Source organism: Pelecanus crispus, chromosome 12, assembly GCF_030463565.1.
Source record: "Pelecanus crispus isolate bPelCri1 chromosome 12, bPelCri1.pri, whole genome shotgun sequence".
Taxonomy (NCBI): Eukaryota; Metazoa; Chordata; class Aves; order Pelecaniformes; family Pelecanidae; genus Pelecanus; species Pelecanus crispus.
In genome coordinates this window covers 2,827,103-2,837,511 of record NC_134654.1, presented here as the reverse complement: position 1 = coordinate 2,837,511, position 10,409 = coordinate 2,827,103, and the positions used below count along the sequence as shown (strand labels likewise).

The 10,409-nt window shown below is 52.8% G+C and overlaps 1 protein-coding gene across 1 annotated transcript; it reads left to right on the top strand.

Moving 5' to 3' along the window:
- The first annotated feature begins 2,269 nt into the window (after positions 1–2,269).
- Positions 2,270–10,201, top strand: MRM1 (mitochondrial rRNA methyltransferase 1). Its single transcript, XM_009489745.2, has 5 exons — positions 2,270–3,084; positions 3,533–3,626; positions 5,534–5,654; positions 9,713–9,832; positions 9,973–10,201. Exons 1-5 carry the CDS (start codon positions 2,270–2,272, stop codon positions 10,020–10,022), a joined length of 1,200 nt encoding a protein of 399 aa, XP_009488020.2. The 3' UTR covers positions 10,023–10,201.
- Positions 10,202–10,409: the final 208 nt, after the last annotated feature.

The following is a 10,409-nucleotide window of genomic DNA, read 5'->3' as shown; positions in this document are numbered from 1 at the left end:
TTTGTGTGAAAACATAACGTCCTTTTTACCGTTCACAGCTAAACCTTTCTTTTGTGAAGAGTTCAAACAGAAAAGTGCGGGTTTCATTCTTCATGAGAAAAAAAAAAAAAAATGTAAGTGCTTTCTAGAGCAGAACAGCATCCGGTTGTCTCGCGGATAACCTGTGAAGGTTGGAGTCACCCGTCCTTGTTCCAATGAAGCCGCACTCCGCAGGGGTTCGCTGAAATCCCCAGGTAGGCTGCTGGGCACGGCTGGGTTTGCCTAAACTGTGCAAGGGCTGAGCCGCTGTTGCTACTCCGGCTTGGATATTGAACTCTTTCAGTCTCTCGTGCTTGCCTCGAAGCAAGACAGGTTACCGTCTTCGTTAACCGAGGGCGTTTTTGTTCCCCAGTCCCCTTTCAGCTTGTCCCTGCGCAGGGGCACATTCCTGAGCTCAGGCTTGGTGTCGTCGAAATAGAAGGTTTTTGCAAGTCAGTAATGAATAGCTGACTTGGCTGCCACTGCTGGATTTGAGGCAGATATTTTGGATACCTTGTAAATAGGTAGAGAGCATTTGTAGAATTAAAACCCTGGGTTTTTTTCCTACTGTGCTTTTTTTTTTTTTAGTCGAATATAGTATATATCTATCAGTTATGTTAACAAGTTTGCTGCAGGTACAGCCATTTTATCTGGCAGATGAAGTGATCTCAGGGGACTAGTCCCAGCTCTCATTTTTTGGGGGGGAGGAACCACGAGCACAGCTGGCTCCGGTAAGCCGCGGGAAAAACACGATGTTACTTGAGATCTCTGAACCTGCAAAAACCAATTTCATTATATTTTTGAGGCCTGATGTAACTTGTCAATGCTTCAGGCTAACAGTATAGAAAAGGACTGAAACACTTTTGGTTCTCTCCGCCAAAATACTTTTAAAATAATATTGTCGTGGGTTGCGCGTTTGCCTGCGGGATAAATCCCTGCAAGCCCTAAGCCTGTTGCTGGGAATGACCTGGTTCCCTGTTTGCCTGCCCCTTGTCTACCCATTTATGAAATTAAAAGATGGATATAAAATAGCACGTAATTAGAAGAGCAGCGTTTTGGTGTCAGGCTCCGGGTTGGGAGCGAGTCGGGGCCCGTGGCAGCGCCCAGGGCTTCCCGGATGGCCTGGGAGCGCTTTCTGCCCGTGTTCAGGGAAGCACCTTGCAATTACCGTGCCTGGGCGGCAAAGAGGCCAGGCCCTCGCCCTCGGAACGGGCAATTCCCGGTTGGATGCTGTGCCTCGGAGCGGGCAATTCCTGGTTAGATGCTGTTCGGACACTTCCCATTATCCATGGGGTTTTACAGCCCGCCTGAGCACACGCTGCCTTTGGGAACGGGGTCAGAGAGAAATCCCCACTCCCTGCACCAACTGCAGTCGAAAACACCCATATTTTTATTTTTTAATATTAAAAATATCTGGGCTAGGCCAGGGCCAGGACTCCCCAAAGCACTGGCGCTTCTGTGGCTGGAGCGGGGGGGTGCCGGTTGTTCGGGCTGGGCTCTGTGGGCTGCAGCCCCTTGCCCCAGGCTTTGTGAGGCGCCCTAATGAAGCTGGTTTCTGGTTAATTAAAAGCTGGTTTCTGGTTAATTAAAAGCTGGCTTCTGGTTAATTAAAAGCTGGCTTCTGGTTAATTTAAGGCCCTGTCAGTGGCGGGGTCGGCTCCCCCCGGCCTCGGGGCAGCCCCAGCAGCCGATGCCGTGAGCCGGCTCGGCCCAGGGCCGCGGGGCTGAAGCTGCCCTGCTCCCTGACGGCTGCCGGGGCCCCTGGGAGGCTCCGGCCGGGCGCTGGGGCCCCGTTCCCCGTTCCCCGCCGGGCAGAGCCCGGTGCCCGCCGGGGCAGCCGGTTGTGAGGGGCGGGGGGGGAGCGAGGCCGGGTGCGGCCGCCTGCGCCCCCGCCCACCGCCAGGGGGCGCTGCTGGGCGGGGGGGCGCTCCCGCCGCCTCTCTGTGGTGGCGCCGCGTGCCCGCCCGGAAGCGGTGCGGCGGGGGGGGGGGAGGTGGTGGCGGCGGGGCCCACGCGTGTCCGCGGCGGCCGGCAGCCCCCTCCTGCTGTGCCGGGGGCCCCCGCACCTGCCCCTGCCGCCGTGCCGGTGCTGCTGAGCTCGGTGTTTTCCCTCCCCCCGGGCCCCGCGTTCGTCCCCCGTGCCCGTGGGGCGCTGCGCGGCCGCCTCCTGTCAGCCGTGCCGCCTCCCGTGGGCCGGCCGCCGGTGCCTTGCGCGGGCCTCTCCGGCGTGGAAAGGCCTTTTGGGGTGCCAATGGAGCAAGCGCTCGTGTCGGGCGTGCGGAGGGCCGCGGGGCTGTCGCCCACGGCCTGCGGCCGGTGGTGGGGCGCCGTGAGGCACCGCTCCACGCGGGAGCAGCGGCCCCCGCCCTTCGCCGCAGGTGGGCATGAGGAAGGGCCACCCCGCGGCAGGCACGGCGGCGGTCAGCTTCCCGCACCAGCCCTTGCGGAGGTTTCTGGAGCGGTGGCTGAGTCCTGTACCTCCCACGAGGGCCTGGCCCCACAGAACCGGCCACGACCGTGGCGCAAATCGTACGAGAGAGGGGCCGGGCAGGCCGCGCCAGCCACCGTGGAGTTGTGGAGCTCGCGAGAGGGTGCCTTCTCAAAGGCAAGGAAGAGGCTGGAACGAGAGCCTCTGTCCATCGAGAGGACTAAAGGCTCAGAGATCTTATTTGGGATCGCGCCGTGTTCCCTGGCCCTCTCTCAGGCGAGGAGGGGCCTGTTCAGGTTGTTCCTCAAGCAGAGCAGCGGCCCTCGGAGGCTTGTCATGAGTGAGTTTATACTTCAGGCCATGGCCCGGGGCGTCCCTGTGCACCACGTCAAAAGGAGAGAGCTGGATGCTCTTTGCAGAGGCCAGGTTCACCAGGGAGTTTGTTTGGAGGCCACCCCTCTCCGTTTCAAGAGTTTGGAGGAAGCTGAAGAGCCTGATTTGGGGGATGAAGGGACTCCGAACCGACAGCTGATTTGGCTGGTGTTGGAGCAGATCCAGGATCCCATGAACCTGGGGGCACTGCTGCGCTCTGCGTACTTCTTGGGGGTGGACAGAGTGGTGACAAGCCATAGGAACAGGTAAGGGGTTGGTTATCGGCTCCTTCAGCTTTTCTCTTTCTTTTCCTCCTGGCTCCCAAAGAGTTTTCTAGCCTGCATTGCTCAACAGCTTCTTTAGAGGGCTTTCTAGGACTGAGCTCGAGAGCTGAATTCGGCTTGCTGCCGCTTTGCGTTGCGCTCTGCAGGGAGGCTGCGGGACGTGGCATTTCAGGCTGGTAAGGAACCTCCCTGGGTACTTCTTGTTTTAACCTGTTTTGTTGTCCTTCTGTGCACAAAACTGCTGTAACCTATTTCCTGGGTTAATTTCTGAGCCCTCCTATTCTCCATAGGAAAACATATCTGTAGAGTGAGCGAGATCTTCAGTGGACTAGTTGGAATTGGGTTGCGGAGGCAGGAGAAGGAAATACAGAAACAAAAATTCTCCTTTTTTGCTCTCATGCAACACTTGCCCTTTCTTTTTTCCTTGCAGCTGCCCCTTGACTCCGACAGTGAGCAAAGCTAGCTCTGGAGCTATGGAAGTCTTCGATGTCTACAGCACAGATGATCTCCGGAGCTTTTTGAAGGTAGAATGATCGATCCATGGGTTTATTTTCCCTTTCCTTTCAAGAAACCTCAAACACTGCATGTGTTGAACAGAGAGGAGGTACAGGAAAAGCACTCGGTTATTTGCAGCGCCCCGTGCTCCTGCTCTGCATTCCTGTGTGCTGCCGGTGGTCTGTGCTGTCGGACCACCTCTGACGGGCATGCACCCCCAGTCCCGTTCCATCAGGTGGGGTAACAGGTCTGAGTTGTGGGTCGTCTTCTGGAAGATGGCAATAGGCACAGCGTTATCGTGCTACCTCCCGTACTCAGGCTGCGAGCTTGGTAAGACAGGGTCTGTCTCCCTTCCTCTCCGCGGGGAGCGGAGCTAGCACTGCTGCCCGCAGCGGGTCTTGCCTGGCGTGTGGCAGAGGCAGCATCCCGGGGCCCAAGCACACGATGGCGGCATTGGGCAACCTTTGGAGCAGGGGAGAGAGGAGAAACCAGGGCTGGTGCGAGCTGCTGGGAATCTCTTTACGCTGTACCTATGCCGTGAGGTGAGATAGGGCCCTTTGCAGAATGGTGTTGCAAACGGAGGGGGAATGCACATGGGGAAAAAAACGATTTAAGCTGAAACAAACCCAGGGAAGTTGCTTTGAATTGGCAGAGCGCGTCCATCCCCTGGGATAGCACCGTGTGACTGCCCCGACTCCTCGCGGAGGAGGTCCCCTGTGCCCTGGCAGGGCTGGGGACCGGCTGAATGCTGTGCGCGCGTGGAGCAGGGAGCTGCAGGCTCTCCTCTGCCCTCCTCTTCCTTTGGGATCCCCCAGACCTGGGGGAGCGGTGGGGCTGGAAGGTTCAGCACGGGGTGGGAGGGCAGAGGCTGCGGACCCTCGGGGGAACAGAGGCACCCCGTCTGTGCTGCCAGGGTCGCTGCGTGCCCGTGTCCCTTTGAGGAAGAGCTCGTTGTAGTCTGGTGTGACTGCGAGGAGGCCGAGCAGAGGTAAGCCTGGACTCTTCCCGCTCGGTGCTAGAAAACCCTTGTCCAGCTGTACGATAGGTCTGTGGCAGCTGGAGCTCTGGATGATGGTGAAACGAAAGATACATAAAATACATTGATATTTAATTGAAACAGCTGAAAGAATCACTTTGTTGCTGTAAAGCTTGAATTGTTAACATTTTGAGCCATTACAGCGGTTCGTTTAATTGAACCCAGATTCACTGGCCTAACCCTTGGCATTGCCTGGCTGGTGTAAATTTGATATAACATAATGTAAAAAGTGCCAATTTCACAGGAAATGAAGCTGGCAAGAAGCAGCAGCTCTTTTATTGTTAAAATGGATTTCCAAGACAAATAATTAAGGCTCTTTTTACGAGGGTGCGGGAGGGAAGGCTGGTTTGCTGGTTGTGTGAGGCACTGAGTGTTGAGTGCCCTGCCTTTTGTAGGAGCTGATTTTTGGCATCTGAATTTGAAAATGTGCACTTGTGTTTGAAAATGTTACTGTGGGCTTCTGGTGGCTGAGCCTGCGCTTGAGAACTTCCACTGCATTGCTCTGTGGATTAGCCTTATGCTAATTTGTTTAACACTACTCTTTTTGTATGCTTTCCTGGCAAAAACCTTCCTAGAACTGTTGTACGGGCAAAAAAAAGCTTTTCAGTTGCTGTTTGTTTGCTTGCTGAACTGGAATAAACACCAGAAGGAAAATTACTTTTTTTTTTCCTTCTTTTTTTTTTTTTCTTCTTTCCCTTAAATCAAGGTTTGTGTGCTGGTACTGGGAGGACTTTGGTGGTAAAAATTCAAGGGATGTCAAAAAACCTAGAAAAGCCAGTCAGCTTAACTGAAAGCATTAAAAAAAAAAAAAAAAAAAAAAAGTGTGTTTGCATGCATGACTTTCTTTTTAAGCTTGAAAAGGAGGCATTTTTTAAACATTTGTTTCCTTTCCCTTTCTAGGCTAAAACTGCAGAAGGCTGGGAAGTCGTGGGAACGGCCAGCAAGCCTGAGGATGTGGAAAATGTTCCTGTCATCAGTTGCTTGGAATTTCGGTGGAATAAACCCGTTATTATAGTAATAGGTATTTCAATTTACAGAGCTTTGGGCTTGGTGGAAGTGCATGTGTGAGGGACCGATTAGGGTGATGTTTCACTCCGAAGCTAGTTGCAGGTCCGGTACGTTACATCACACTTTGGTCTGGAAAAAAAAAGCTGAGCAAGAATTACCAGAATGATCTGACTGCAAATGGAATAGGGACCCAGAAGAAGAGGAGGGAGCCGAGAAGCCTCCCAGTAGGAACTGCAAGAACAAACCAGTTTGTGTAGATGAACAGGGAGTTTAGCAGAGGGTCTAGATGGCGGTTTTCAGTGGCAGGACAGGTCTGGGTCAGTGCAGCCACAGCGCGTTGTTTTGCGTTGTGTTCTGCGACGCTTTTGGTCCTGTCCTAGAGCCCTGAACCTGGATTTTTTTGTGTGGCAAACCACAAACCTGAGTGAGAGTCCCCGGAGGTATGTGTTTGCTCTCGCTGCGCTGCGGCTGTAATGGTGAGCTGTGCCATGTCTTTGCTCTGTCATGTTTCCTCTTTAAAAAAAAAAAACAAAAACAAAAACCAGGGATATATCTCTGTGCCCCGGTCTGGAAAGAAGCATGAGGAGCTGTTGCTGGGGACGGTCTGAATGCAAAGTTGGGCTTTGTGGCATGGAGACCACCACGGAGGGCGGTCGGTGGTCGCTTTTGTATGCCTAGGAGAAGGCAGGAGCTGTCGGCTGCTGCGGTGCCGGCAGGAGGGGTGGGTATAACCTCCTCCCTGCCAGGCCTGTGCGCTGTGTGAGCCATGGGTGCCGCTTTCCGGAGCACCTAAACTGGGCCATTCCTACAGAGCCCTCCACTTCTGCCCCCTCTGTGTGTAGTGGATACTTGCAAAGCGTGCTGTCTTTTGGAGGCAGAGTTTGGGGTTGTGCAGCCTCCCAGGAGGTGAAGAGAAGGGGACTAACGGCCTCGTGGCAGCTAGAGGAAGAAATACCCCTGGGAGTGCTGCTCTAGGCACCCTTGTGTGGCCATGCTCGAGCCCCCCACTTTGTGTCACCTGGCACAGGAGCTGGTTTGAGCTTTTACACTTGGAAGTAGTGTCGTGCTGGCGACGGGCCATCAAGGGGCTGTAATCCTGCCCCACGCTGCGGTTTCCTTGGCTCGGAAGACGTTTCTTTAATTAAAATGTTTATTGAACTCCTAGAAATACTGACAAGACAACGCCGCAAATCTGGCATCTCTACAAGATGTGTGGAGTCATATTATAAAGGGAGTAGGGAGGCTGGCAGCGCTGCTGATGGACCACAAAGAAATGCATCCCAGAAACGACGACAACACCAGGAGAAAGGAAGGGGGTGAAAGTGGCAGTGGTGTCGTTACCTTGAATTATGAGAGATTTCTCCAGGAAAAAGTCCAAATATCCTTTTGTCAAGGGAGATTGGAGGCTGATTGGTAGATGCATGAGGAGAGCTCCCGGACCTTGCAGCAGTAATGATTTCAACTCTCTGCTGAGCACTAACTCTTCGCTGAAAAGAAAATTGAACATAACAGTCGTCTGACGCTGAGGTTGTTTGAAGAAACATCCTACATCTGAATATGTAGCGTACCTGCAGCTGCAGAGAGCAGGAGAGATAATTTAGCATGGTAGTGAGCTTCCTAGCATTGCACAGATTGTCTCGTAAGTTAAGCATTTGCAGACTTGAATTCACCCTCCTGGCATCCTCGCTGGCTTGGCAGAGAGTGATTTGGACAGTCCAGCTTAATGTTGTCTGCGCTGGAGTCGTTGCCGAAGGTGACAGGCAGGCTGGCTGCCCTAAAGACTGGGAGCCTTGTGCGAACAGCAACAGATTGGGAGCGCTTGGATGCCTGAGCAAGAAGAGTTTCTGGGTAATTTGTTCTTCTTACACCTTCAGTCTTTAGCTTGGGGTTTAAGACTGTTCACGGAATCGGTTTTATCGAGATGCTCGTTTTGCATATTTCTCTGAACTGCCAGCATGGCTGCTTCTGCCTGGATTGGAACTTCCTGCACTGGAAACTGCAGTTGTTACAGTGGTGTTAACTGTAAATGGGGCAGGAAACCTGTTTTATCTTTCCAGCCAAGCTCTAACTCTGGTCTTTGAGGCCTGTCAGTGAGGGACAAAGCTAAGATCTCTCTCAGTCAAAGATCTGAAGCGGGAAGTGTTTTGTTCACCAGTATAAACTAGGATTTAATCTGATTCAGTCAATACTCCCTCCCTCGTGTCACACCGTGCAAGTCTTTTTGCCCTGAATTTATGGTTCCTAATTATTTTAAGCAGCCAGAGCCATAAAAAGCTTTGTAAAAGCCAGAAGCAAAATTGCTGCCTTTATTAGGAATCGTAAGGCCCATATCAGGGAGAGGAGAAGATTGCTCCAGGAGCCATTGTACCTCTGGCAATAGCTGCTGTCCCAGTTGGAGAGTCCCACGAGAGTGTGGTTTGAGAGGTTCAGGAGACAAGTATGGCTGTAAGTTGTAAAACTTTTCTGTGTTCAGTCAGGAAAAAGTAGGATAATTCTTTTTTTTTTTTTTTTTTTTCCTTTAGCTTGAAGCATCCCTAGAAAGCCACAGTGCAGTGACAAAGAGGCAGGCTGGGCCATGGAAGGGCTGGCTCTGATTCCTTGTGTCGCTCAGGCTTCCCGTGTGACCTTGGATAACTCACCCAGGTCTTGTCTTCACTTCTGGCTTAAAGAAAGAAGGAAGAAAATAATGGTTAGGATGGGATTTTGGTTTTCTGAACATTCACTTACCTCAGCCAAAGGATGCTTTTGCTAGTGTGGCTTTTTCATGTGGGAAGGTCATGCAAGATGCATTACCCAAAGCATTCTTTTGCTTGCACAAAAATGCATCTTGGCAGTTAGATCAGGCCAGCAAAACAGGAGACTGGGCCTCAGCTTCCAGTCTATGAAATGCCTATGAAGCGGGAATAACGGTGCTCTCCTATGCTGTGCGGTCGGAGGGGTGTCACACAGATCGATGCGGAGGGACGGGGCTCAGGACCTGCTGGGGACGTGCTGTAAGTAGGCACCAGGGGAAGAATTTTTGTGGCAACTCAGTCCAGCAAAGAGTTCATTTACCTTGTGGAGGAGTCAGTCTCCAGTGGCATAGACAGTGCCTAAAGCATACGTGTGTGCTGTTAAAACTTCAGGTGAGTATCTAAATTCAGGTGAGCTTGAGCGAGTCCTTGGTGACGGCAGTGCCATCCCAGGATGAGTCTGGGGTGCAGCTGGGGTCGGGGTACGGCTGTTGAAGGGGAACGTTTGGCTTCCAGCATGCTAGGCCTGTTTTGTCAGAGGGTGAGCACGTCTTAGAAATGAGCTGGGTATTCTTGCAGCTGCGTAGCTGTCTGTGTAGCTCTAAATAATGAGTGTGGAAGAATTCTTTGGGGAGCCAGGCGGGCTGGGCGGTCTGTGGTCTTCTGCATTTTCACTTGTCTGTGTGCAGGATTGTTTAAAGCTCTCCCTTTCCATTTCCCTTTGTGACAGTGTGAGTCAAACAACTACTAATGACCTGGGATAGATTTCAACTCTGTTTCACCAGTGTATCAGCCCAAACATATCAGGGCTGTTGGATGGTTTAACAACTAATCAATTGAAGCCTCTGGTTAAACTGTCTGCATTCACAAGTTGCACCCAGCTGGTGGTACCGTGGGCTGCAAAGGCTGAACCCATCGCTATCGATAGGGATGTGGGATTTGCTGGACCAGAACAGGCCTGTGGCCTCTTGTCTGCCGTGTCCCTCCAGCAGCTGCCGGTGCACGTGGGCAGCTGTCCGCTGGCACGGTGGCTGCTTGCGCAGGGGATCTCTGCACTCAGGCTCCAAGGCTCCGTGCTTTATGCTGTGCGTGCGCAGGGATTCCTCAAAAACGCTTCAGATACTGGAGAGCAGATCCGGGAGGCTGGAGTGGGCCAGGAAGGGAGGGCAGGTAAGGTGCCTGTCTCGCCTCTGATAGTTCTTGGCTGTTGCTCCGTGGGAGCTGGTGAGGTTGCTGGGTTTAGTTGTGCCAGAGCATTAGCAAGAACTGTACTCGGGAGGGGGGAAAAGGGACGTGGCAGCCGCTGCGAGCCCACCTGAGCAGTGTCCTTGTTCTGCAGGTAGTGAAGGTGACGGACTTTCCCTAGAGACGCAGCTCTTGTGCCATCGGATGCTGGCCATACCCCCTGGCAGAGCACTTCACCCCGGGATCGAGTCGCTGAACGCCTCTGTTGCTACCGGTAAAAACAGTTCTGATGCGCAAAGGCGTCATAGTCCAAATTTCTGTATTTAAAAATCAAACATCCAGGCCAACAGAACGATTTTCTTGTGGTTTAAAAAAAGATCTTTTTTTTTTAATTTCTTTTTTACTTTCCTACAGGTATTCTCCTACACTCCATCTGCAGCCAAAAGCGGAGGCACAGTGATTGATTTTTTTTTTTTGATGGGGGAAGCTGCTCAGCACTGCAGGGCTGTGCTCTGTTGGTGTGGATATGGAAGCGCTCTTTCCAGGGTTTTCACCGCCGCTGCAAGTTACAGGCAGAGCCCCGCTGACCTGCGCTGTGTCTCGGCTGACGCGCGCTACCACCAGAATGCTGGCTTAACGCTGGAGTCGGACACCTGCAGGTACTGGGTAACACCTCCCACCGGCACCGCGGAGGAGCGGCTGCAAGGAAGGGAGGCAAAGCTAGGTTTTAAAAGCAGACAGCCAAATCCTTCGGTTCTTGCAGTAAAATACCTGGTGATGGCTGCGAGCTTTGTGCTTTTTGGACGGGGGACTTTGTACATCGCTCGTGTTGTGGAGAGAATTTGGGGTGT